Below are 27,545 nucleotides of genomic sequence, written 5' to 3'. Positions count from 1 at the left end.
TCCATTTCTTACTGAGTCAGTTTTTGTAGTTTGTGTCTTTCTAGGAATTTGTCCATTTCATCTAGGTTTTCTAACTTACTGGCACATAATTGTTCACAGTACTCTCTTATACTCTCTTATAATACTTTTTATTTCTGTAAGGTCAGTAGTATGTCCACTCTTTGATTCCTCATTTTAGTAATTAGAATTTTCTGCCCTTTTTTATTCTTAGTCTAAAGGTTTATCAATTTTATTGATCTTTTCAAAGAACCAAATTTTTGTTTTATTAGTTCTCTATTTTTAAAATTCTTTATGTCATTTATTTCTACTCTTATTATGTTTTTCCTTGTGCTTGCTTTGGACTTAGTTTGCTCTTTTCTTTCTAATTTCCTAGAAAAAAATGGAAGATTAGGTTACTGATTTTGATATCTTTCTTCTTTTTAGATATAGGCAGTTACAACTATGAATTCTCCTTTAAGCACCACTTTAACTGCATCCCTTACCTTTTGATATGTTGTGTGTTCATTTTCATTCATCTCAAAGTATCTTCTAATTTCACTTGTGATTTCTTCTTTGACCTATTGGTTATTTAGGAGTGTGTTACTTTCCACATATTTGTAAATTTTTCAAATTTTCTTCTGTTTTTGATGTCTAATTTCATTCCATTGTGGTCAGAGAACATATTTTGTATAATTTCAGTCCTTTTCAATTTACTGAGATTTGTTTTCTGGCTTAACATATAGTCTGTCCTGAAGAATGTTCCATGTGCACTGAAGAAGAATGTGTATTCTGCCGTTGTAGGGTGAAGTGTTCTATAGATGTTTATGAGGTCTAATTGGTTTATAGCATTTTTCAAATCTTCCTTATTGGCCATGCACAGTAGCTCACACCTGTAATTCCAGCACCTTGGGAGTCTGAGGTGGGTGGATTGCTTGAGTGCAGGAGTTCAAGACCATCCTGGGCTACATGGCAAAACCCCAACTCTGCAAAAAATACACATGCACACACAAAAAGCCACATGGTGGCACACGCCTATAGTCCCAGCTACTCAGGAGGCTGAAGTGGGAGGATCACTTGAGCCCAGAAAGTGGAGGTTGCAGTGAGCTGAGATTGCACCACTGCACTCCAGTCTGAGTGAGACCACGTCTCCAAAAAAAAAAAAAACTTCCTTGTTGGTTCCCTGTCTAGTTGTTTTATCCATTTCTTTAAATGAGATATTGAAGTCTTCAGCTATAATTGTTGAATTGTCTATTTCTGTCTCCAATTCTGCCTGTTTTTATTTCATATATTTTGTGCTGTGTTGTTAGGTGCACATATACTTCTTATTGTTAAATCTTCTTGATGGATTGACCATTTATGCTTATAAAATATTTTTCTTTATCTCAAGTAACAATTGCTGTTTTAAATTCTATTTTACCTCATATTAGTATAGCTATTCCAGCTCTCTTTTGGCTATTGTTTGCATGGTAAATCTTTTTCCATCCATTTACTTTCAACTTATTTGGGTCTGTGAATCTAAAATGTGCCTCTTACAGATAGCATATAATTAAGTCACGTTTTTCATCCACTGTGCCTATTAACCCTTTACCATTTGTGCTGAGAACACTCTCTGATGGCACTTGCGGCTGCAGTGTTCACCCCGAGATAACTTTGCCACAAACTGTCTCATTTTTATTATTATTTTCACATCACTCTAGTATATCGACTTTGGAAACAAAAGACATCATTCTATTTATAGCATTCTGTTTTTAGGAGTGGTATTTCCACTTACAAAATATAGTAATTCTCAATCATTGAAAATGTCAAATCCTAGAAAATGTAGCATCCCTACAAATGATGTTAACATCGTTCTTGAACAGTCGTTGGATGAAGAATCATTTGATGAATCTGATTTTTCCAAAATAGATGGTTCTGATGATTCAGATGATTCTGATGATTCAGATGATTCTGATGTTAGTTCAGCTTAGAAATAACTCCAAGAATAGTTTTTATATTATGTTTTGACATTGAAAATCAGTTAGCTTTGCTTCAGCCTCAAAGAGCATGTTTATGTAAAATCTAGTGAGCACAGGCAGCAAGCTGCACGTTTTTTTTTCCTAAACAGGAAAAGGGTTAATCGCAGTGTTTAATTAACTTATGTTATTGTAATTCCTGATAAGGTAGGGTTTATGTTTGCAATTTTGCTATTTGTTTTCTATATCTTATTTTTTGTTCCTGTATTCCTCTAGTAATGCCTTCTTTTAAGTTAAACAGATATTTTCTAGTGTACCATTTTTAATTTTTCTGTTATTTCTTCCCTATGTCTTTTATTCATTTTTTTAATTTAAAAAATTTTTATTTTTTTTTGATACAGGGTCTTGCTCTGTCACCCAGGCCAGAGTGCCATGGTAGGAACATGGCTCATTGGAGCCTCAACCTCCTGGGCTCAAGCTACCCTCCTGCCTCAGCCTCCTGAATAGCTGGGATCACAGGCATATGCTATCATGCTCAGCTAATTTTTAGTTTTTTATTATTTATTTATTTATTTATTTATTTATTTTGAGACAGAGTCTCACTCTGTCACCCAGGCTGGAATGCAGTGGCATGATCTCGGCTCACTGCAACCTCCACCTCCTGGGTTCAAGCAATTCTCCTGCCTCAGCCTTCTTAGTAGCTGGGACTACAGGCGCCTGCCACCACACCCAGCTAATTTTTTTGTATTTTTAGTTGAGGCGGGGTTTCACCATGTTGGCCAGGCTGGTCTCGAACTCCTGACCTTGTGATCCGCCCGCCTTGGCTTCCCAAAGTACTGGGATTACAGGCGTGTGCCACCGCACCTGGCCAATTTTTAATTTTTTTATAGAGACAGGACCTTGCCATATTGCCCATGCTGGTCTCAAACTCCTGAGCTCAAGTTACCCACCTTGGCCTCCCAAAGTGTTGTGATTACAGGCATGAGCCACTGCACTTAGCCTGTTTTTTTTTTTTCTTAGTTGTTTCCTTGGGTATTACAATTAACGTCATTATTTATATTACTCCAATTAGAATTAATACCAAATTAAGCTCAGTAATACAAAGAAATTGCCTCTATATAACTTTATTCCATCATCCCTCCTTTGTGCTATTATTGTCAAACAAATTACATCTTTACACATTGTGTGCCCATGAACATAGTTATAGTTATTGCTTTATGCAGTTGTCTTTTAAATCAGGAGTAAAAAAGTGTTACACACAAAAAAATGCATTTATACTGTCTTTTATATTTACCTATGTAGTTAACTTTACAGGTGCTATTTATTTCTTTATGTAGATTTACATTACTAGCTAGTATCATTTTATTTCACCCTGAAGGACTCCGTTTAGCATTTTTTGTAGAAGTGTGTTAGTGATGAACTATCTCAGTTTTTGTTTATCTGTGAATGTCTTAATTTCTCCTTCATTTTTGAAAGATAATTTTGCTGGATGTAGAATTCTTGTTTGGCAGTCTTTTTCTTTCAGTACTTTGAATATGTTGTCCTACTGCCCTCTGACTTCAATATTTCTAATGAGAAATTAGCTGCTAATCCTATTGAGGATTCCTTGTATATGATGAGTTACTTCTCTCTTACTTTCAAGATTCTCTCTGTCTTTAGCTTTTATAAGTTTATGATGTGTCTGGGTGCCTATCTCTTTGAATTTATCTTAGTTGGAGTTCGGTGCACTTCTTGAATGAATAGATTAATGCTTTAAATCAAATTGGGGGAATTTTTAGCCATTATTCCTTCAAATAGTCTTTCTTGCACCTTTTTTTCTCTCTTTTCTCTCTCCTTTTGGGACTTCCATTATGTGGGTGTTTATATGCTTCATGGTGTTCCACAGACCTCTAGGACTGTGTTCATTTTGTTTACTTTTCTTCTTCCTGTTCCTCAGATTGGATCATCTCACCTGACCTGTCTTCAAATTCACTGATTCTTTACTCTGCCAGCTCAAAGCTACTGTTGATCCCCTCTAGTGAATTTTTCATTTCAGTTATTATGCTTTTTATCTCCAGAATTTCTTTTTTTTTTTTTTTTTTTTGAGATGGAGTTTCACTCCTGTCACCCAGGCTAGAGTGCAATGGCACAATCTCGGCTCACTGCAACCTCCACCTCCCAGGTTCAAGCAATTCTCGTGCCTCAGCCTCCTGAGTAGCTGGGATTACAGGCACACGCCACCATGCCTGGATAATTTTTGTATTTTTAGTTGAGAGGGGGGTTTCACCGTATTGGCCAGGCTGGTCTCAAACTCCTGACCTCAGGTGATCCACCCGCCTCAGTCTCCCAAAGTGCTGGGATTACAGGCATGAGCCACCATGCCCGGCCCAGAATTTCTTTTTCATGTAATTTCTCTTTATTGATACTCTGTACTTATTAGGATATCATTTTATCCTTTCCTTTAGTTCTTTAAACATAGTTTCCTTTAGTTCTTTGAAAATATTAAAAATCACTGATTTACAGTTTTTGCCTATTAAGTCTAACATCTGGGTTTCCTCAGGGATAGTGTTTGACTGCTTTTTTCCCTGTGTTTGGGCCACACTTAATTTTGTTTCTTTGCATCTCTCATACATTTTTGTTGAAAACTGGACATCTAAATAATATAATGTGGCAACTCTGGGAATCAGATTCTCTCCCCTCCTCAGGATTTGTTTTTATTGCTTTGTTTTGTTTTGTTTTTAGTGACCTTCCTGAACTAATTCTGTAAAGCCTGTGTTCTTTGTCATATGTGGCTACCCAAGTCTCTGCTCCATTAGCTTAGTGGTCAGCTAATGATTGGACAGATATTTCTTTAAATCACCTGAAACCAGTAAGTCTCCCAGACTTTGCTGATGGGCTCTATGTGCATGTCAGGGTGTGCCTTTAATGCAAAGGCAGGCTGTTTACAACTTTGCCTTATCCTTCATTTCCTGCTTGTGCAGAGTTTTGAGGTCAGCCAGAGATCCTAGGCATACATACAGCCTTATGCGTATTTGTGTTTTTCTAGATTCCCAGGCATATGTCAGAGCTTTTTAAAGCCTAATAATGGACTGATAATGGATATATAATTACCTAGATTTTCCTTTTAAGTTTTCTTGAAAAGCTTGTTTTTTCCTAAATGTTATCACTGCTGTGTTAAACAGTTGCTGCTAATTGTTTCTGAAAAGCACCCCCAGAGAAAGCTGTTTATACCAGATGAGCCCCATGAGTGGAGTATTCAGGATAGTGCCAGACAGATCAAATAAAGACAGTTCTCTGGAAATGAGGTTTTGGAGGAACTCCAACCCTGTTCTGCCTCCTCCAATGGTTGCTAGTCTGCTGATTTTCACTGGAATTGCAGGGCTGTTGATTTTCAAGGCTCTTGTGGAGGTGAGGAGAAGGGGATGTGTACAAGAGAAGTTCAAATGCCACAGTTTCCTGTTGTTACCAAGATTCAGCCATTTTCTTGAAAAAACGCTTTCTGAATTGTAAACCTTGGTCAATTTCCAGAGTTCTGATAAGTTTGTTTTGACAATTTTTGCCAGTGTTCTCATTGCTTTTAAGCAATTTTAAGGAGGAGAGGACAGGCTCTTACATTTCTGCTGACATCACCTCCAGGCATATCTTGTTCTTTCCCGGCCCCAGCCCAAAGATAATAGTATTTCAAAGCCAAGATCTGGGAACTAGATTTACTCATTGCTACTGGAATGTTCTTGCTTCAAGGCCCTCTCATTGTACACAGCTAGGACATTTCATTTCTTTATGTATATATATATAATTTCATATATGTGTATATATAAAATTGTTATATGTGTGTGAGTAGAAGAATCAAACTGTTTTTTCTTCTGCTCTCACAATACAATGTGTGGAGGCTTTTACACACACACCAAGAAGCAATTAATTCTGCAGCAAATTAATATACCAGCTGGATGTCCTGCAATTCAATTCTGACACTATCTACCTGGAGGATAGCATCAGATCACACAGGTTAAGGATGTAGTCCCACAGGACTAAGCCCTACTTCTAATGCTGATGGCAAGCCCCAGGTTATTTTACCTGTGCTTCTGACCAACTAGCTATAAATCGGGGTCCACAACCCCTTCCTCAGGTTCAATTAGTTTGCTAGTGTGGCTCATGGAGCTCAGGGAAACACTTATTTACATGATCGGTTTATTGTAAAGAGTATTACATTACAAAGGATACAGATGAAGAGATGCAGAGGACGAAGCATGTGGGAAAGAGCACAGAGCTTCCATGCCCCACCCCCAGGTAGCCACCCTCCAGGAACCCCACATGTTCGGCTATCCAGAAGCTCTCCAACTCCATCCTCTTCAGCCCTTCATGGAGACTTCATTGCATAGGCAGGATTTATAACTGTATAGAAATGTGATGGGACAGCCGGGCGCAGTGGCTCACACCTGTAATCCCAGCACTTTGGGAGGCTGAGGCAGGCGGATCACCTGAGGTCGGGAGTTCTAGACCAGCCTGACCAACATGGAGAAACCCCGTACCTACTAAAAATACAAAATTAGCCAGGGGCAGTGGCGCATGCCTGTAATCCCAGCTACTCGAGCGGCTGAGGCAGGAGAATTGCTTGAACCAAGGAGACGGAGGTTGCGGTGAGCTGAGATCACACCATTGCACTCCAGCCTGGGCAACAAGAGCGAAACTCTGTCTCAAAAAAAAAAAAAAAGAAAAGAAAAGAAAAGAAAGAAAGAAATGTGATGGGACAAAAAGGGTGTGATCTTGTACTAACAGACTGAGTGGGGAAACCCAGCAAGGCCTGTCTGTTCAGAGCCTTAGACTCTCTCTGCAACATCCCTTCCTTCTGGGTATTGGGCAGGACCCCTTCTAAAAGGGAGGTCTTTTTTTTTCTTTTTCTTTTTTTTTTTTTTTTGAGACAGAGTCTCACTTTGTCGCCCAACTGGAGTGTGGTGGTGTGGTCTTGGCTCACTGCAGCCTCTGCCTCCCGGGTTCAAGCAATTCTCTTGCATCAGCCTCCCAAGTAGCTGGGACTACAGGTGTGCGCCACCACACCCAGCTAATTATTTTTGTATTTTTAGTAGAGATGGGGTTTCACCATGTTAGCCAGGCTGGTCTTGAACTCCTGGCCTCAGGTGATCCACTTGCCTCGGCCTCCCAAAGTTCTGGGATTACAGACGTGAGCCACTGCACCCAGCCTTTTTTTTTTTTTTGAGATAGAGTCCGTGACTCTGTCGCCCAGGCTGGAGTGCAGTGGCGCAATCTTGGCTCACTGCAACCTCTGCCTCCTGGACTCAAGCAACCTTCCCACCTCAGCCTCCTGAGTAGCTGGGGCCACAGGTGCGTGCCACCATGCCTAGCTAATTCTTTTGTATTTTTTATAAGAGATTGGGTTTCACCATGTTGCTCAGGCTACTCTCAAACTCCTGAGCCTGAGCGATCTACCTGCCTTGGCCTCCCAAAGTGCTAGGATTACAGGCATGAGCCACCACGCCTGGTAATGCTGATTTAATTTTATATTTTTAAATGTAAGACGTTAGCGTGGTTCTAAAAGTCAAAATATAAAAAAGGCATCCACAGATAAAATAGAAAACCTAGATGAAAATAAGTAATTTCCTGGGGAAACACAGTTTACCAAAATCGACCCCATTAGAGGTTAACAAACCAATTTCCATAAAAGAAATAGAGAAAGTTTTTAAGGAACTTCCCCATAAAAAATCATCAGGCCCAGATGATTTCACAGGGGAATTCCACTGAAATGCTAGAGACTAGTTAATCCCAATGGCCACATAAATTGTTCCACAGAATGGAAAATGAAGACAAACTTCCATATTACCTTTCTAAAGCAATTATAACATTAATAGCACAAAGAAAAGCATAGACCTGGTGCAGTGGCTCACGGCTATAATCACAGCATGTTGGGAGGCCAGGGCAGGTGGATCACTTGAGATCAGGAGTTCGAGACCAGCCTGACCAACATGGTAAAACCCCATCTCTACTAAAAATATAAAAATTAGCTGGGCGTGGTGGTGTGCGCCTGTAGTCCCAGCTACTCCGGAGGCTGAGGCAGGAGAATAACTTGAACCCAGGAGGCAGAGGTTGAGTGAGCTGAGATCATGCCACTGCACTCCAGCCTGGGTGATAGAGCGAGACTTTGTCTCAAAAAAAAAAAAGCATAGACCATTTTTACTATAAATATCAATGCAAAAATCCTAAATAAAATATTAGCAAAGAAATTCAAAACCACATTAAGGGTGAGCACGGTGGCTTACATCGTAATCCCAACACTTTGGGAGGCCAAGGCAGGAGGATCACTTGAGCCCAGGAGTTCAAGACCAGCCTGGTCAACATGGTGAAACCCCATCTCTATCAAAAAAACAAAACAAAACAAAAAAAACACAAAATTAGCCAGACATGGTGGTGCACCCTTGTAGTCCCAGCTACTCGGGAGGCTGAGGCGGGAGGGTCACTTAAGTCCAGGAGTTTGAGGCTGCAGTGAGCTATGATCCCACCACTGCACTCCAGCCTGGGTGACAGAGCGAGACCTTGTCTCAAAAAATAAAAATAAAAAAGAACGCAGTAACAGCAGCATATGAAATCAACATGCAGAAATCAGTAGTTTTTATATACACAAATAACCAGATAGAAGGTATAATAGAAGAGAAAACATATACAATAACAACAAAAAAAATAAGATATTTTGGGATAAGATCAACAAGGGATGTGCAAAGTGATATGAGGAAAAGTTTAAAACACTCCTGAAAGGCACAAAGGTAGACTTAGGCAGATGGAAAGACATTCCTTGTTCTCGGGTAGAATGAATTAACATCATGAAAATGGCAGTTCACCTTCTCACGTCCTTATTTAATTTATATATTTAATGTGGTTCCCAAAAATATACCTACAAACTTATATCTAGAGCTAAATGAGTTGATAGTAAAGTTCATATGGAAAAGCGAACATGCAAGAAAAACTAGGAAAACCCTGAAAAAGAAAAGTGATAATAAGGACTCATACTCCCAGCCCACAGGGAGCCTGATGCCTCTGCCACCAGACATTTTACGAAGATTTCATTTATTTGTTTATTTATTTATTTATTTATTTGAGACAAAATCTTGCTGTATTGCCCAGGCCGGAGTGCAGTGGCATGATTGCAGCTCACTGCAGCCCCAACCTCCTGGGTTCCAGCAATCCTTCCACCTCAGCCTCCTGAGTAGCTATAATTACAGGTGCATGTATAGCTAATTTTTTTATTGTTTATTTTGTAGAGGCACGGTCTTGCTATGTTGCCTAGGTTGGTCTCAAACTCCTGGCCTCAAGTAATCCTCCTGCCTTGGCCTCCCCAAAACTCTGGGATTATAGGCGTGAGCCGCCATGTCCAGCCTGAAACTTTTATAATTTAAATAGTATGATGCTGACCCATGAATAGACAGGCTGACAGATTAAAGGAAGAAAAACAAAAGTCCAGTTATAGATCCATGTACATATGGAACTTTAGTGTATGATCAAAGTAGTGACTCAAGTCACTAGAGCAAAGAGGGACTTTTTAGTAAAGTTTCGTTTTTGCCATCTAAATTCTTCATTCTTCTGAAATTCCTTTTCATATACAGTGTGAAGGAGGTAGGGATTGAGTTCATCTTTTTCCTTATAGGTAAGCCCTTGTCCCCCACTGAGCTTGTATGCCACCTCTGTCATATATATACTTTTTTTTTTTTTGAGACAGGGTGTCTCTCTGTTGCCCAGGCTGGAGTGCAGTGGTGCAATCTTGGCTCACTGCAGCCTCCGCCTCCTGGGTTCAAGCAATTCTCCCACCTCAGCCTCCCAAGTAGCTGGGATTACAGGGGCATCCCACCACACCCAGCTAATTTTTGCATTTGTAGTAGAGACGGGGTTTCACCATGTTGGCCAGGCTGGTCTCGAACTCCTGACTTCAGGTGATCCACCCGCCTCGGCCTCCTAAAGTGCTGGGATTATAGGTGTGAGCCACCGCGCCCGGCCTATACTAACATTTCATATCTCTGTCCTGCAGGTTCAGAACTCTATTCTGTTCCATTGGCCACTTTCTGTAAACCTGTACCAAAGCCATACTACCTTAACAGCAACTTTTCTCATTAATTCCTGGTTCCTGGTAGGGCAGCAGCACCTCCTGGCTGTTTTGTAACTATGTAGTTCTGACAAGAGTAGAAACAGAAAGGGAACCACGAAGAGTGGGAACAGGAGCTGGAGCAGGGCTTGATAGTAGGGAACATGCAGGCGGAGCCTGATGGCCCACGCCTGTAATCCCAGCACTTTGGGAGGCTGAGCTGGGAGGATCGCTTGAGCCTAGGAGTTCCGGACCAGCCTGGGCAACATGATGAAACCCCGTCTCTACAAAAAATTAGCTGAGCATGGTGGCATGTGCCTGTAGACCCAGCTACTTAGCTGGCTGAGGTGGGAGGATCGCTTGAGCCCAGGAGGTTGAGGTTGCAATGAACCATGATTGCACCACTGCACTCCAGCTGGGGCAACAGAGTGAGACTCTGTCTCAAAAATAAAATAAAACAAAATAAAACATTTTACAAAAGAGTAGGGAATATGTAGAAGGACCAAGGGATAGGAAGTAGGCAACGGGGACAAGGAGCAGGGAATAGGAAGAAGAAGTAGGGGAGCAAGAGGCAGGAAGAACAGGGGTGAGCCACAACACAAAGGGGACGCCTGTGGCTGCGGGAGTCCCTGAGGGACTCACTCAAGGCCCCATCGCATCCTTTCCTATAGAAAGTCAGGAAGCCCTTTCTGGGCTCCTCCCTGAGCCCCTTCCAAGGATGCACCCCCCATCTCGCAGAGTGCAGACTTCTATCCCTCAAAGGACCTGGAGGGACAGAGGCCATGTCCCAAGGACCAGTGTAGCATGACCATATGTCCCTTGGCTAGGACATGCTATGATCCCCAAGTCTCAAAGACTCAGAACACTACGGACTGGGGACAGAATTTGCTGTGACGGGCTGAAGTTGGGAACATAGTATTGTGAGGCGGGGGTTCTTCGTGGGGAGAATGCTCCAGGGATGGGGACTTTTTGTTCCAGGGTGGTGCAGAGGGAGACCTGAGGGTGAGGAGTCCACACAGGGTGGGGACAGGTTGGCTGGCCTGCCGTTAGGAATCCCTAAAGGGGAACCTCTCCTCATGGTGTCGCCACAGTTGTTGTGGGTGGGTGTGTAGAAGGATCTAACCACATTGCTCTTTATTTTCAGGTGCTTCTGTGAGCCACAGGTTCAGGACTCCACTAGGAAACTGGATTGTCTGTGAGGGGGAAAAGAGAGAGGGACACTGGGACTGAGGAATATTTATGGCGTAAAGAGCTGGGATATTAGTATCACATCAGGAGCTTTTGGGTCTCGGAGACCTACCCCATTCCTTCAGGCAGAGCAGGGTCAGGAGCTTGTATTTTGGTGAGGAGACTGGTGTGGGGGAGAAATGGACATTAAATTATTGGTATTAATCATACACATTGTTTCCAATATTGTATATTATCATGCCTAATATCAAACATTGTTTGCAATATTATAAATAATCACTACTAAAGTTATAAGTTAAGTTATAGTTATCATAACTACTTCTAGTAACTAATGCTTGTAAGTGCTATATGCCTAGCACTGTTCCAAGTACTTCACATATACAACCTCATTTAATATGGACATTGTCTCTATGAGTTAGGCCTTCTTTTTATCCCTGTCTTACAGATGCAGGAACTGAGGCTCAAAGAGGCAATATGATTTATTCAAGGACACAGAGCTAAGACATGGCAGGGGCAAGATTTGAATGCAGATGATCTGGCTCCAGGGTTCCTGCTTTTTTTTTTTTTTTTTTTTTTTGAGACGGAGTCTGGCTCTGTTGCCCAGGCTGGAGTGCAGTGGCTTGATCTCAGCTCACTGCAAGCTCCGCCTCCCAGGTTCATGCCATTCTCCTGCCTCTCGAGTAGCTGGGACTACAGGCGCCCACCACCATACTCGGCTAATTTTTTTTTTTTTTTTTTGGTATTTTTAGTAGAGACAGGGTTTCACCTTGTTAGCCAGGATGGTCTCGATCTCCTGACCTCGTGATCTGCCCACCTTGGCCTCCCAAATTGCTGGGATTACAGGCGTAAGCCACCGTGCCCGGCCTTTTTTTTTTTTTTTTTTGAGACAGTCTTGCTCTATCCCCCAGCCTGGGGTGCAGTGGCATGATCTCAGCTCCCTGCAACTTCCGCCTCCTGGGTTCAAACGATTCTTGTGCCTCAGCCTCCCAAGTAACTGGGACCACAGGGCATGCGCCACCACAGCTGGCTAAATTTTGTATATTTAGTAGAGATGGAAACCATGTTGGCCAGGCTCGTCTTGAACTCCTGACCTCGTGATCTGCCCACCTTGGCCTCCCAAAGTGCTAGTATTACAGGCGTCAGCCACCGTGACTGTCCCATTTCCTGTGTTTTGACCCCCCCAAAAATATCCAAGGGGCAAAGACACCCCATAAACATCCTCTAACCCCACCACAGACCTCTGAAGGATTCTGGGCCAGGACTGTGACGCCCATGTTTAAACATGGCGAGAAGGACTGAGGCTCAGGTGAGAGAAGGACTGGCCCCCAGGCTCCCCACTGAGCTGGGTCCCATGCTGAATACCACATGGCTGTGACCCCTACAAGCTTCCTCTCAGCTGTCACAGAGTCTCTCCCAGAGATTCACCCACAGACACTCCGAATGCTGGGGATGGAGGATGCTCACTTGACCTATTTTAACGGATGTTCTACAAGAGCAATGGGGGATGTAATGAGCCCAGGGTTACAGATCCTGCCAGGAGCTCATGCCAGGTCTCTGGTGGAGGTAGCCTCGTCTGCTGTTCTGGACTCTGTGTCCCCTGAGACCTGTTCTGGTCTCCGGTCCTCCCTGTCCATTCTGCATTGCACTTGGCGAAGGGCTGACCTGCAGGGTAGACAGGTCATCAGGAGAACGACCTCCACACTGGGTTCCATCCTTCCCCTGCTACTTCACCTTCCCCCTAGGGCTTGGAAGAGCTGAGGACTTAGGAAATGGGCCCTGAGGCCAGGGAGCAGCTTAAGAGTGCAGGTAGCTGACACTAAGGTTTGGCGAATTGCCAGGAGCGGTCAGCCTCTTGCAGGCAGCTGAGGGAACATTGACAAGGTCACCAGGGATGAACCAGGGCTCGGGCCCTTACCTTACAGTTGTGCCCATCAGCAAAGGCTGCGGTTGGCCCCTTCGGTGGACAAGGTTCAGACCCTCCGAGGGCGTAACCAAGGTGTAGATGTTGATGTAGAAATTGTTGCTGCATGCGCATTCCCTGCTTAAGTGGCTGAGTACTGTGTGTTCAAAATCTGCCCATTCCCATCCGGGACATAATTTGGGCCATGGGGTAACCTCCCAGGAGTGTAAAAGGCTCTGGGACAGGACCACAGAAGATCCAGGGGGCTGTGCTTGGTGACCTAGAATGCCCTGGAGGAGACCTGGGTTCTTACTGGTAAGAGCAGTGGGTACTCTGATGAGAGGGAATTTGGGGATCCTTTTCTTTACCAAAGGAGATATATTGGGGCCCTTTTCAAGCAGGTTCAGGTCAGGAGGACACAGGTGCTCCATTGAATGTTTGCACCAGTCTGAAATTCTAGTTCCCAAGGGCCTCACTTGAGTCAAGACCTTTGGAGTATGAGGGGCAGGAGCCAGGGACTGGACCCCGCTGTGGAAGCAGGAAGGCCTCAGAGGGGAGTATTTGGAGGTTCTCTCGCTCAGTTTTTCTAGAGAAAGGATGATTCATAAAGGTGAGGGTCGAGTCTAGAGACCCTAGTTTGGGTGAGGGGACAGTTGGGTTGAGGGAGGTGTGTGGAGGGTATGGGCCAGCATATCTGGCTGGTCTTAATTTTGAACCCTACCTGCATTTCATTGCTGTCAGTATTTCCTTCCAAGTTGGTCAGAGGAGTGAGGGGAGAAGTAGGGGAGGGAGGATGGCAGAGCTTGGGGATTTTTAGCTCATACCTTCTCTCCATCCCACCTCTCCTCTGCCCCAAACAGCCCCTTCCAAGGAATGTCCTGCAGCCATGGCTGGGGAGCCAGGGCCACCCCTTCTTCCCAAGTCCCCAGCTGGGTTACTGTGGGACTCTGGGTGCCCTGGGTCCCCTTTCACTCAAGTCAGACTCATGGTACAAAACCTGAGGATGAGGACAGTAACACCCACGTGTTTGGATGGGGCATCCTCACTGGACAACATCAGGACTGTGCTTGAGGCAATGACAGTCATTTGCCAATTGGTAGGGCATTTGTCAATGACTCTGTCAGCTGGCAAGATGTGTGAATGGGGAATTTCCAGTAAGGCAGTGATTTGTCAGCTGTGGGATAATTTATAACTAGAAAGCCCTGGGCAAATAGCAATTAGGAATCAGTATAGGAAAATGTTTTAAAGTATTGGCTGGAGAAATTATTCAGAGGTTACGGTTGATAATGCAGGTTCAGTGACCATTACTGCTGTTGCAGATCATCAGTGCTAATGCCAATGTTGAGAATTACTACCAGTACATCAGAATTTAAGTAAAATATAAAAACCCAACATTTGGCATCCCTCATCCCCACTGGTCCCGGAGTGCTCACACCAGGTCATCAGCAACATGGGTTTGTTCCCAGGCACTACACAGAAACAATGTCTGCTGGGTGGTAACTCTTTATTTCATTGTCCGGAAGAAAGATGGGAGTGGGAACAGGGTGGACACTGTGCAGGCTTCAGCTTCCACTCCGGGCAGGATTCAGGCTATCTGGGACCGCAGGGACTGCCAGGTGCACAGCCCTGGCTCCCGAGGCAGGCAGGCAAGGTGACGGGACTGGAAGCCCTTTTCAGAGCCTTGGAGGAGCTGGTCCGTCCACAAGCAATGAGTGCCACTCTGCAGTTTGCAGGGGATGGATAAACAGGGAAACACCTGGAAGGGAGGAGGGAAACATCTCTGAGGGCTTCTCCCTGCCTCCCCCGTGGAGCAGAACTTCCTCTCCTCAGCTTTCAACACTGAGCCGCTGGGGAGACTTGCTCTCACCCCACCTAAGTACATACCCCAGGACAGCCCCTCCCATTGAGGGAAATGTCACTGGGTCCTGAAAGATAACAGTAAGCCAGTAAATCAGTGTCCTGGAATGGTGGCTGGGGAATAGGCCCTGGGGGTCAGTCAGGCAGGTCGCCTGTGGAATTGTCCCAAAGGACAGGGAAAAACTGGCAGTAGTAAGGGGCCCCACCCGGTTGGCGGCTAAGGAGTTTAAGCACAGGAATAGCCAGTGGGGCTTCAAGATAGTCACTGGGCTCAGAGGCCATCAGGAGCCATCAGGGAACAGGCTTGGACTAGCCAGGAGGTCAGTGTAACACCCTCTGGTGTCTGGAATAGTCAGAGCTGCAGAGCAACAAGCAGATGTGCTGAGGAAGGGTCAGTGGGATTAGGGAACAGCACTTTGGGTTCTTGGAGAACATTCTGGGGAACGAAGAAACAATCCCAGGGGCTCAGGAACGGGGAGTGGGATTACAGAATAGTCACAAGGGAGAATTAGAGGGACCAGGGAGGGACAGGCGATCACAGGGTATTGGACACAGGGAAAGGGAGCAGCCAGAATTTGTAAGGGAGCAGTCTCGGGCTTGGGGAAATAGCAAGAGAGATCAGGGACAGCCCTTAGGGTTGGGGAGCAGCCACAGGGACACAGAATAGCCAGAGGGAGCAAGAAACAAGCCCACGATTTAGGGAATGGCCCCGGGAAGGATCTCCCGTTGGAGGTCAGGGTCCAGGCACTCACTGTGCATTCCTCACAGCCAACAGTGTAGGTCTTGGTGAAGCCCCGGCGCTGAGCTAAGCTCAGGCTGTTCCAGGGAGCCACGAAACTGCAGGTAGTGATGTGCAAGAGTCCGTCCTGCAGTTTTCCTAAGGAGAAAGGCGGGTGGGGGGGGGGGGGACGGACAAGCAGCTTGTGATTGGCTGAGCTGCCAGGCTGGCAAAGGCCCGGCCTTCTGATAGACTGAAATTGGGGTGGTCCCCATTTCCAGTGGGACCATTCCCATCAGAGCCTCGCCCCCTCGTGGTTGCTAGGCCGCGCCCCAGGGACTGGTTGGTGTGGCACAGGGCGCGGGGACGGTGCCTCACCAGCAATGAGAAACTCCTCGCTGCGATTGTGGGACCTGTGGAAGTATCCGCAGACACTCTCCATGGCGGGGGTGTAGACGAACCGGATGTCAGCGGCATCCCCTAAGGCTTGGAACCCTTTATACATCTGTTGATGGATGAGGGGAAGTGTCTCTTTTACTGACATAATCCTCCCACTCCAGGTTCTTCCCTGAAGTCACATAGCATCCCAAGATCACAGCCAACTTTCTCGCACCAACCAGTGGCCAGAAGTTTCTGTTTTGACCAGGAGGAAGATGTTAGAAAATGCTGGGAAAGAGGCGGGGGCAGGGGATACCTTGGTCATCTTGATCTCATAACGCTGGTATAAGGTGGTCTGGTTGACTTCTGGTGTCCCCACGAACTTGGCCCTGATGACTGCAGGAGAGGAGGGAAATATGAGTCAAATGGACTGCATGAGCCAATAAAAATAAGATCATCATCATCATCATCATCATACCAGCAAAGCGCATACATAAATAGGGGTTATTGGATGCCAGACAGCACACAAAGTGATTTACACATTTGTTCATTGATTCATCTGTATGTTGAGTGTCTCTCTTTGCCAGGCACTGCTTAAGCCATTTTCATACATTGATTTGTTCATTTACTCCTCAAATATTTGGGAGTGCCCACTGTGTGCCAGACATTGTTCTGGGTGTTAGGGACACAACAGTGAACAAAACACAGAAATCCCTTTCCTTGTGGAGTTCACATTCTAGCCAGGAGGAGACAGGCTAAGAACAAACAAAATAAGGATATGGAATGTTAGACATTAAGTATAATGGGGAATTACAGACCTGGGTAAGGGGCTGACAAAGATTCTTTGCTTGACCAAACTTTACTCAGGCTCCTGAACCTCCTCCTAGGCCCATCTGTGCACTTCCTTGTAAAATCCAGTTTTAGCCGAGAGCCTTGCTAAGTCAGTTTAGCAAGAACCCCTATCTTCTATATCTGATCATCCTCAATCTTTGATCATCCTCAATACCTGATCATCCTCAATCTCTGATCATCCTCAATACCTGATCATCCTCAATCTCTGATCATCCTCAATACCTGATCATCCTCAATCTCTGATCATCCTTGCTATCTGACTGGGTTCTTCATCTTCCACCATCCCCCAGGTGATGTCTGATTCCCCTTGGCCTGCCTTCAGCAAGAATCCTGTTACGTCGGTTTAGCCAGAATCCCCCTTACCCCTGATGTTTCTTCTTAGTAATTTCCACCCACAGACCCTCACACTGCTCCTTAGCTACACATTCCCACTGGCCCATGCTATATTCAGTGTTGAGCCCAATCTCTCCCACCGACTGCAAGATCCCATTGCAGTGGTTCCTATACCCATCACCATGGTCCTGAATATGGTCTTCCTTACTGTGTTATAACAAGTATCACTGAATACTTTTCTGTTTAACAGGAGATCAGGAGTACTAAGGGGCAGGGGTTAAAATTTTAAACAGGATGGCCAGGGAAGGCCATCCTGAGAAGGTGACGTTTGAGGCAGCCACCCATGTGGATACCTGGGGGGAAAGTGTACCAGGCAGAGGGAGCAGCCAGCATGCAGATCCTGTGGTGGGCTTGGGCACAGAGTACTCAAGGAAGTGTGAGGATGCCAGTGTGGCTAAAGCAGAAGTGCAGGGACGAGTGGAATCATTCTAGAGGTAAGTGCCATGGTGAGCCCCACTGGACTGAAAGGGAAACCAAGGCAGAGTGTGTGGGCTGAGTGGGGTGAGGACTCACCGAGGTCGGAATTGCAGAAGGCCGTCTGTGGGTGGGGTGGGACACAGGTGCAGGCCCTGCTGGGGGCTATCAGCCACAGCAACAACAGGATGCCGGAAGCCAGGGGCTCAAAGGGGGCCATGGTGGGTTCTGTGGGGAAGGGAGATGTCAGGCAGGCCCCGGCCCAGCTGATCTGCTGACCTGGGCAGGTCATCCACCCCATCTTGCCCCGGGGCAGCCTATGGGGGGGGGATTAGGGGGCTGGATTTGGGCTTGAGGGGTTGGTAAGCTTAGGGATTTTAAGGGGATTGGGGAGCGCAGAGGAATTTAGGGTTTAGAGAGTTGGGAGAGTTTAAATTATTGAGGGACTGAGTGAGTTGCGGGGTTATGGGGTTGTGGCACTTGGGGGAGAACGAGGCTGAGGAAGTTTGAGGAATGAGGGGATTGGGGAATTCTGGAGGTTGAGGAGTTTGGGGGTGAGGAATTTGGGATTGGGGGCTGGAGGAGTTTGGAGAAGGCAGAGTTTAGGGGTTGTGTATATTAAGAGATATAAGAGGCTAGGGGAATTTAGGGAGGTTGAGGAATTTGGAGGAGGTTGGGGGTTTAGGGAGCTGGGGGAGTTTGGAGGTTGAAGGGGTTGGGGGAATTTGGGGGCTTAAGGCAATGGGGATACTTGAGGAATTTGAGGGCAAAAGAAGCTTGGGAGCTGGGGAACTGGGGATTGGGGAGCTGGGGGAGTTTAGGGAGCTGCAGGGGTTAGCGGTGGGTATTTAGGGGGCGATGAGGGAAATTGCGGGATGAAGGAATTTGCGGGGGGATTTGGAAAGCATTTGTGATAGTAGGGGGTCATGGGTTTGGGGGAATTGGGGGCGGATGTCAGGGGTTCTAGGGAGTTTGGAGCCTCGGGGTTGGGAAAGCAGTTCCAGCCTCCGACCCTCTTCCCCCTAGACTAGCCCAGGGTCCTGGTACCCGCAGGCCAAGCTGAGTAGACAGGCATCTGGCACGGGAGTGCACGGGCCTGGTGGCCAGCACACAAGCTGCAGCCCAGCTCCGGTCCCTGCTGGGCCACCCCGGGCCCTGCTTACCTCTGGTGTCTCTCTGGGCGCTGGATCTGCGGCGATGGCGGCAGGGCCTGAGCGCTAGAGGATAAATGTCCACGCTAGGGGCGGGGGTGGCAGCGGGTGCGGAAACCACAGGCCTCCAGGCTTCCTGGATGCATTACTCATCCACCCACCATCAGTGCAGAAGCCAAGGGGCGGGCCGACGAAAGGAGATACACCCTCCTCCTCTCCCACCCGCCTCCTCTCCCTCTCCCTGGGCCTCGCCCGGGCCAGCCCCCTCCCCCACCTCCACGTCAGTCACTATTCCTTCCAAGCCGCCTCAGCGGAGAGCTTAGAGGCCGCATTTCCCCCGGCCCAGTCCCCTAAAGTCTCCAGAATCTATCCAATCACCCACATCCCCCAAGCTCCCTATGACTCAAACCCAAATTAGTTCAGCCCTTCAACATTTATTGTGCATCTACTGTGTGCCAAGCACACAAAAATCCCTTGTTTTGTATGTCTGACATGCTGGTGAGGGGTGGCAGAGAGGAAACAAATTAAGTAGCAGCAGTGGAGGGAGATAAGGCAGGTGAAAGGGGAGGAATACAAAATGGGGAAACTGAGGCACGGAGCAGTTAAGTGACTTACCCAGGATCACAGAGTCAATACATGGCAGAACTGAGACTGGAACTCAGGTGGCCAGGAGCCAAAGCCAGGGTCTCAAATAACACAGGCAAATAGCCGGCATTTATACAGCACCTACTGTATACCAGGCACTCAGCATAGTTTATCTCACTCAAAGCTCACAACAAATCTCTGAGATGGGTACCGGTTCTTATTCCCGTTTTACAGATGAGGAAATATGGGGCGTAGAGGAACTGTAGAATTTTCCTAAGATCACAGGGCATGGCCGGGATTCAAACGGAGGCTACCTGGCACCAGGGTTGTAACTCAGGAGTGGCACCGTCCTAGCAAGCAGGGAATGGTGCGGGTGAATGAATGAGCATTGGGAAGGGGGTGGCCATGAATGATGGTGAAAGAAGCAAGTGAGTGGGTCAGTAGAAAACTAATCCCCACCCCATCCTGCCCTGCCCCTTCCCCATGGACCTGTACCCCTGGTGCGGGGTGGGGTGGGGCAATCCTTGCCCACCAGCTTTTTGACAATGCAGGAACCTTCCCTGGGGTTCTGATTAACATCCTTAATTCGAGAGGATAGATCAATAATAATAATTGTAGTGATGATGGCAGCCACTTATTGAGCACTTTCTGTGTACTATGTGCTAAAGTGTTTGTATAAATTATCTCATTCACTCACCATACTCCCTTGCTAATTAAGTTTGATTAACTCAGGGATGTTAGCCCAATAACAAGAACACAACAAAAACTACCAGCAGCCCTTATGGAGTGCTTACTGCGTATCCAGCACTATTCTGGGTGGGAGGAATGTGAGGGATGAGAAATTGCCTAATGGGTACAATGTACACTATTTGGTTGATGGGGACACTAAAAGCCCAGACTTCACCACTATGTAATATATCCATGTCACAAAACTGCAGCTGTACCCTCTAAATCTATTTTTTTTTTTTGACAGAGTCTTGCTCTGTCACCCAGGCTGGAGTGCAGTGGCGCGATCTCAGCTCACTGCAACCTCCGCCTCCGGGGTTCAAGAGATTCTCCTGTCTCAGCCTCCTGAGTAGCTGGGATTACAGCCACACCACCACCACCCCCAGCTAATTTTTGTAGTTTTAGTAGAGACGGGGGTTTCACCATATTGGTCAGATCTCGAACTCCTGACCTCAGGTGATCCACCTGCCTCGACCTCCCAAAGTGTTGGGATTACAGGCGTGAGCCACCACACCCGGCCTTCTAAATCTTTTTTTTTTTTTTAGACAGAGTTTCGATCTTGTTTCCCAGGCTGGAGTGCAATGGCAAGATCTTGGCTCACTGCAACCTCCACCTCCTGGGTTCAAGCAATTCTCCTGCCTCAGCCTCCTCAGTAGCTGGGGTTACAGGCACACGCCACCACGCCTGGCTAATTTTTGTATTTTTAGTAGAGACGGGGTTTCACCATGTTGGCCAGGCTGGTCTCAAACTCCTGACCTCGGGTGATCCGCCCACCTCAGCCTCCCAAAGTGCTGCGATTACATGCGTGAGCTACGGCACCCAGCCTAAATCTATTTTTTAAGAAAGCACTTGGCCGGGCATGGTGGCTCACACCTGTAATCCCAGCACTTTGGGAGGCTGAGGCAGGCAGATCGCTTGAGCTCAGGAGTTCAAGACCAGTCTGGGCAACATGGTGAAACCCTGTCTCTATTTAAAAAAAAAAAAAAGCACTGTTCTAAAGTCTTTTTACAGACATTATCTCATTTAATCAATCCCGATTGCCTCTTTGTTCATTAATGTTAGTTAAGGAAGAGATGTTAAGCCAATAATAACAGTACCCAACACTTCTTGAGGATCGAGGCTTACTGTATGCCCGATACCATGTAGAGCATTTTTCCCAAAATAACTAACTTATTTCTCACAATATCCCTGTGAGTTAGATATAGCTCATGTTCTCATTATACAGATGAGGAAACTTAGACACAAAAGGGCTGAGTGACCTACCCAGGAATGAGAATGAAGAAATGGCTCTGTTGCGGGGTGGTGGGGGGAGGGTGGGGGGGGGGACAAAAACAGGGAGGAAGGGAAGTAAACCAAAAAAATCTGTAGGAGCTGATTATGAAAGTGGGACAGTGAGAGTGAATGAGACGGGGCTGAGTAACCTGGTGCCTCCGAGGGAGAAATGAGGGCAGGGGAAGTCCTGCCTTGGCCCCTCGCTGACTCTGGTTCTGACGCCAACTCTTTGAAACCTGAGTCAGCACAGAGTGTTGCCGACTGTTTACATGAGGAGTCGTGTGGATCCGGTTATTGTGCAGTTTTGAAATGGAGAGTGGGAGGGGTGTTCATGGAGGGGTGTGTGACCATCTGGGGAGCTGGATGGGTGTGGGGGCCCATGGGGGTCCAGGAGGCGTGTGCAAAGCGGACACCTGACAATGCCCACAGCATACCAGGTGCTTGGGCCTCATTGTGCTCTTTGTGCAGATGGGGAAACTGAGGCTCAGGGAGGGGTTGTGTCCTTCATGGCCTTAGGAAGAAGAAAGGCCAAAATTCAGACCTAGGGCTTTCCAGGAGCTCCCAGAGTCAGAGTTCAAAGCACTCTGCATGCACACATGTACGGGCACACACACATATACAGAGCGTTGTGTTCAGGCTCAAGTCCAGAGAAAACAAGGACAGTTAACGAAAAGAGGCACCTAGAAACCTCAGGGTTGTTGGGGGAGGTATGGGTGTGTACGCACAGCTCTCTGGTGTGTTGTGTGTCCATTCCTAAGAGTCGAGCATGTGCCAGTGTGTTTTGTGTGTTACTTCTGGGAGTTGTCTACCAGCCTCGGCAAAGCAGATCTGGGTTGCATATGTAACTGAGTGCATTATGCACTTCTGTGTGCTGTGCGCACACCTGGGTGGTACTGTATGCATCTGCCTCGGCATCATTTCCCTGGCCCGCTGCCCAGAGATGCCCCAAACCCCCGTCCCAACATCGTGCCTCTCAGCCCACCTCATAATGACGCCAGTCATTTGGGAAATGAGGAAGGGGGGGTGTGCAGAGGGAGGCCTTAAGGTCAATCGGTCACCCTGAGTCTGCGGGCTTCCTGTGCCTGTCGGGAACTGGGAACCACCACCGCCCCAGCAGCCCCTCCGGGAATGCCATCTCTCTACCTTGTCAGCGAGAGGGAGGGCCACCAGAGGGGCACTGTGCAGCTGTGCTGTGGGGGTGGGGGTGGAGGGAGCGGGGAGCCTAGGGCCGTCCAACCTGGTTTCCTCTACCCCATCCAGGAGCGGGGGAGACTTGAGGTATCCCTCTCGCCTGAATGTGTGACTGTATGTGTGTTGGGGTGGGAGTGTCCAGGAATGTTTTCTGCAAACTGAGTTGTGGGTGTCTCTGGTTGTGTGTAGCCTCTCTGTATTGTATATGTGGCAAGGCATGTTGTGTGTGTGTCTAGATATACTTTTTGTATGCCCAGGAATGTGGCGTGGGTCTCTTACGGGTCCCAGTGGTGATGTGAATACCTAGAAGTGCATACACCTCTGTGTGTTGTGTAGGGCCTTATTTGCTGTGCATTTGCCTAGGGGTGTTTTATGTGTGCCTGTGTGTTGAGTATGTGCCCGGTTCTGTGGAGTGCGCCTGTAGAGTTGTGTGTCTCTTGATTGGACGGGTAATCTTTTGAGTTGTGTGTCTCTTGATTGGACGGGTAATCTTTTGTGTTGTGTGTGTTCCCCTGATGGTGATGTGGGTTTGGGTGAGGGGAGGGAACCTGGGTGTGTGCCCAAGTATTGATTGTGTGCCTAAGGGTGTCCAGTGTGTGCTGCCCTGGAGTGCTGGCTGCTGACCCACGCTATGGGCACCTGGCTGGCTGAATGACTGTGTGGGTGTCTGTGCTGCTCCAGAGCTCATGTGCTTTGAGCCTGTGTTGGCTGTCAGTCTCAATGTCACTGGCATCTCTGGGTTTGGCGATGTACATCTGAGTTCCAAGGGCTCATGCCTCTCAATAGTTTATGTGTGCAGGTGAGGCTTACATACAAGGTTTGGCTGAGGGGTTCAGTCACTACATGCTCACCACCACTCCCCACCCCCCTCCCACCCCCACACACATGCACTGGCACACACTTGCCTCACTATCATCCATCCACTGTAAAAACAAACTTTCTTTTTACTGGAACAGTCCCCCACGCTCATACCATGCCTCTGCCCGGGAAAGCAGGGGCGGGACGTCTGGAACTTGTTGGTGGGGTGGAGTGAGGGACAGACAGACAGGGCTCTGGGTTCAATTCTGGGCCCGGAGGTGGAGACACTGTGTGACCCCCAGCTGCTGCCTGCCTGTCTCTGACCCGTGTGTCCTGGGAAGTGACTCATAATGCAGTTCCCACTGGCTGGGATCCCCTCAGTGCCGCCCCACCCCTGGAGGTCACCCTTTCTGCCCTGAGCATGTCTCCTCTGCCTTTTCCCCACCAGCTCAGCAGTACAACGTACCCCGTGGTTGTGAAGATGGGGCACGCACACTCTGGGATGGGCAAGGTGAGTCTCTGGCTGGGCTGTGCATAGGTAGATGTGTATTTGTGCAATGCACACCAGTCATTCTGTGTGATCGCGTCTCCTGGGGTGTCGTTATCTATCAGGTTGGTGCAAAAGTAATTGCGGGTTTTGCCAGTTCTTATGGTAAAAACCACAATTACTTTTGCACCAACCTAATAGATTTTTGTTTTCTCACATTCAGCTGACCTCATCGACCCCTTTTTCCTCCTGCATTCAGCCAATTTTGTGTGTCCTGTTATTTTGCTTGTCTCCAGCATCGTGTCTGTGTGTACATGCATGCCTGTGCCAAACACACATGATGTGGTGTGATCTTTTATGTTCCAAAGTCTTGGGGTCCTGTGTGCTTTACATCCATCTGATTTTGTCTCTGTGTACGTAGAAAGTAGACTTGTAATTTGTGTCCGAGTTTCTGTATCTTAGCATGTTGTGTGTACAATTGATTTTGCGTCTGGATGCCTATATTAGTATATTGTACATACACAGTTTTTTCACAGCTTTAGTGAGAGATAATTCACACACCCTACAACTCACCCATTTAAAGTAGACAATTCAATACATTTTGGTATGCTCAGTGTTCTACACACCCAACTTTGTGCCTGTGTGCTCACATACAAAACAGGAGACCCATGATCGTGCCTGCTTGAGCGCCTTGGCATGTCCACCTAATTTTTGTGTACTCGCCTCACCTGTGTGTCATGTATACATGCTCCCCCAGGCACCCCCACTCCCCACAGCTGCCCTATCCTGACCAGGCCCTGATCCTTGCCCGCACGTCCACAGGTCAAGGTTGACAACCAGCATGACTTCCAGGACATCGCAAGTGTCGTGGCACTGACCAAGACGTATGCCACTGCCGAGCCCTTCATCGATGCCAAATATGACGTGCGTGTCCAGAAGATTGGGCAGAACTACAAGGCCTACATGTGAGTGGAGAGACCAAGGCCCTGGGAGGGGTCCCCTGCCTTGCCTCATGCAGCTGAGGCACCCCTGAGCTTCTGTCCCCTTGTCCCCCAGGAGGACGTCAGTGTCAGGGAACTGGAAGACCAATACTGGCTCTGCGATGCTGGAGCAAATTGCCATGTCTGACAGGTGGGCAGCCCGAACTCAGGGTGTGAGGGGAAGGAGGGGTGGGAGCACGGCAGCTCAGGTGAGAGACTGACAGGCTTCCCCACCCTTTGTCTTGGCAGATACAAGCTGTGGGTGGACACGTGCTCAGAGATTTTTGGGGGACTGGACATCTGCGCAGTGGAAGCGCTACATGGCAAGGACGGAAGGGATCACATCATTGAGGTATGAGCACCCAGGGGTAGGTGGGGTAGAGGGAGGAACAGATGCCAGGCAGCAGCAGTGCAAACTGAAGCACTCCATGGCACAGAGGTCCTCAGCCAACAGCAATGTGCTTAGTACACTGTAAGGTGCCTGACGAACTTTCGAAGGGGCCATCCCTTGCAATGGCAGAACACTAGACTGAACTTGCACGTCCCTGGTGACTAGCAAAACCCTTATTAGATTGTTTAGTGCTCTGCGAATCGAGACATCTTGGTGAATGGCGAGGCCCTTAGTAACCTTTAAAGTATTCTGCGAACTGGACCAACAGCAAAGCATTTTGGAAAGGACAAAGCACCTAGAAAACCGTGAAGCAGGGATCGGCAAACATTTTCTGTAAAGGAGCAGACGGTACATATTTTAGGCTTTGTAGGCCACGTAGCCTCTGCCGTAACTACTCAACTCTGCAAAAGCAGCCATAGACGATATGTTAAAAAAATAAGTGTGGCTGTGTTCCAATAAAACTTTGTTTATGGACATTGAAATTTAAATTTCATGCCATTTTCGCATGTTATAAAATCTTTCGATTTTTTTCAACTGTTACAAAATTTAAAGACCCATCCTTAGCTCTGGGTCATACAGAACCAGGTGGTCGGCCAGGTTGGGCCCATGGGCCCTAATTTGCTGAGCCCTGCTCTGAAGCACCTTCTAAGCTGTAAGGTACCTTGGAACAGACAAGCCTTCCTCACCGTGCACAATCAGTGCCTCAGACACTGGGGCTCAGCGGCGGCCATGCCCTTGGCCAACTGAAAGCACGGCGTTACTGCTGCCTCAGGTGCGAGGCCTGCCTCTCCCCTCACGGATCCTTTCCTTCCCCCAGGTGGTGGGTTCCTCCATGCCGCTCATTGGTGACCACCAGGATGAAGACAAACAGCTCATCGTAGAGCTCGTGGTCAACAAGATGGCTCAGGCCCTGCCCCGGCAGCGACAGCGGGATGCCTCCCCTGGCAGGGGCTCCCATGGCCAGGTCAGGCCCCTGGCGCTGAGCTAGTGGCTTGAGCTAGTGTGGGGAGGCCGGCCTTGGGTCATGCTGTGCCATGAAGCTGATAATCTGTAGGCTCACAGCATCACCTTTGCACACATGTGGCTGCGATTGCCAATTGTTTAAAACATTGATAAGCAGCTGCTGCCCTGACTTCCCTGAGCACCTCCCTGCCCTGCCCCTGGGAACAGGTCCCCCACCCCACAACCCAGAGTACCCTCAGCTCAGCCACAAGTGGGGCAACACCCAGCGCACAGGGAACCTGTGTCATCACTGGCTGATGCTCCACTGGCTGGTAACTATTTTTAACCTCTCCTGCTCCATTCCTCTGCCGCAGACTCCGTCCCCAGGGGCCCTGCCCTTGGGCCGCCAGACCTCCCAGCAGCCCGCAGGGCCCCCGGCTCAGCAGCGACCCCCACCACAGGGTAAGCGAGAGGCTGGCGGTCGCAGTCCCCTCCCTCAGCCCGCCATCTCTTACCCGCTCACTCTCACGTGTGCTCTTTCTCTCCCTCTGTCCCCCAGGCGGCCCTCCACAGCCGGGTCCAGGCCCCCAGCGCCAGGGACCCCCATTGCAGCAGCGCCCGCCCCCGCAGGGCCAGCAGCACCTTTCAGGCCTTGGACCCCCAGCTGGCAGCCCCCTGCCCCAGCGCCTTCCAAGTCCCACCTCAGCGCCCCAGCAGCCCGCGTCCCAGGCCGCGCCGCCGACCCAGGGTCAAGGCCGCCAATCCCGGCCAGTGGCGGGAGGCCCCGGGGCGCCTCCAGCAGCCCGCCCGCCCGCCTCTCCGTCTCCCCAGCGCCAGGCGGGCCCCCCACAGGCTACCCGTCAGACATCCGTCTCTGGCCCGGCTCCGCCAAAGGCCTCTGGGGCCCCACCGGGCGGGCAGCAGCGCCAGGGCCCGCCCCAGAAACCCCCAGGCCCAGCCGGCCCCACACGCCAGGCCAGCCAGGCGGGTCCCGTGCCCCGCACTGGGCCACCCACCACGCAGCAGCCTCGGCCCAGCGGCCCGGGCCCCGCTGGACGTCCCAAACCACAGCTGGCCCAGAAACCCAGCCAGGACGTGCCGCCACCCGCCACCGCCGCTGCAGGGGGACCTCCGCACCCCCAGCTCAAGTAAGGGGACCCCTACAGCAGCCCTCGCCTTGCTGCTCACAAAGCGGGCCGCTGCCCCAGTAGAGCAGCCCTAGCTCCCTTGCTCCTCAGACCCAGGTCCTATGCAGGGGTCCCACGAACTCTCTCCAGCCTGAGCCAAGCCCTTCCCCCAAGCTTTGGCTCCTCCCGGCCCACCAGAGGC

General features: G+C 48.4%; 2 protein-coding genes and 1 long non-coding RNA gene across 5 annotated transcripts in view; 2 read left to right on the top strand and 1 right to left on the bottom strand.

The window, feature by feature from the left end:
• Nucleotides 1-27,545, top strand: part of SYN1 (synapsin I) — a 48,048-nt gene that overhangs the window by 18,583 nt on the left and 1,920 nt on the right. For both annotated transcript variants that reach the window (XM_034950363.2, XM_034950362.2), the window contains exons 6-12: nucleotides 23,865-23,927; nucleotides 24,726-24,868; nucleotides 24,960-25,034; nucleotides 25,133-25,235; nucleotides 26,092-26,238; nucleotides 26,591-26,678; nucleotides 26,776-27,364. In XM_034950363.2, the coding sequence (XP_034806254.1) occupies nucleotides 23,865-23,927; nucleotides 24,726-24,868; nucleotides 24,960-25,034; nucleotides 25,133-25,235; nucleotides 26,092-26,238; nucleotides 26,591-26,678; nucleotides 26,776-27,364 (1,208 nt within the window). The remainder of the gene's footprint in view (nucleotides 1-23,864; nucleotides 23,928-24,725; nucleotides 24,869-24,959; nucleotides 25,035-25,132; nucleotides 25,236-26,091; nucleotides 26,239-26,590; nucleotides 26,679-26,775; nucleotides 27,365-27,545) is intronic.
• On the top strand, nucleotides 675-11,390 carry LOC117977724 (uncharacterized). Its single transcript, XR_004668894.2, has 2 exons — nucleotides 675-9,139; nucleotides 11,138-11,390. It is a non-coding gene; the product is annotated as an uncharacterized LOC117977724 (long non-coding RNA).
• Nucleotides 14,569-19,211, bottom strand: TIMP1 (TIMP metallopeptidase inhibitor 1). Of its 2 annotated transcripts, XM_008964548.4 has the most exons (6): nucleotides 18,857-19,211; nucleotides 17,793-17,921; nucleotides 16,351-16,430; nucleotides 16,035-16,161; nucleotides 15,691-15,815; nucleotides 14,569-14,837 (listed from the first exon to the last, which is right to left on the bottom strand). In XM_008964548.4, the coding sequence occupies exons 2-6, from the start codon at nucleotides 17,911-17,913 to the stop codon at nucleotides 14,667-14,669; spliced, it is 624 nt and encodes a 207-aa protein (XP_008962796.1). In that variant the 5' UTR covers nucleotides 17,914-17,921; nucleotides 18,857-19,211; the 3' UTR covers nucleotides 14,569-14,666. The 2 variants fall into 2 exon arrangements, with proteins under 2 accessions (XP_008962796.1, XP_063457813.1); XM_063601743.1 differs by having other exon boundaries at nucleotides 14,569-15,815; nucleotides 18,857-19,016.

The sequence above is a fragment of the Pan paniscus genome, chromosome X (genome assembly GCF_029289425.2).
Source record: "Pan paniscus chromosome X, NHGRI_mPanPan1-v2.0_pri, whole genome shotgun sequence".
Lineage (NCBI taxonomy): Eukaryota > Metazoa > Chordata > Mammalia > Primates > Hominidae > Pan > Pan paniscus.
Note: the sequence above shows the minus strand (reverse complement) of the source record. Positions and strands in the feature narration are given on the sequence as shown.

What these genes read in the sequence shown, in the direction of transcription:
- TIMP1 (XM_063601743.1), bottom strand. Translation starts at nt 17,913, where the DNA reads ATGGCCCCCTTTGAGCCCCTGGCTTCCGGCATCCTGTTGTTGCTGTGG. An exon ending in CTTCTGCAATTCCGACCTCG is followed by an intron (nt 16,431 to 17,792) that starts GTGAGTCCTCAC and finishes CCTCTCCTGCAG; the next exon opens with TCATCAGGGCCAAGTTCGTG. An exon ending in ATGAGATCAAGATGACCAAG is followed by an intron (nt 16,162 to 16,350) that starts GTATCCCCTGCC and finishes ATCCATCAACAG; the next exon opens with ATGTATAAAGGGTTCCAAGC.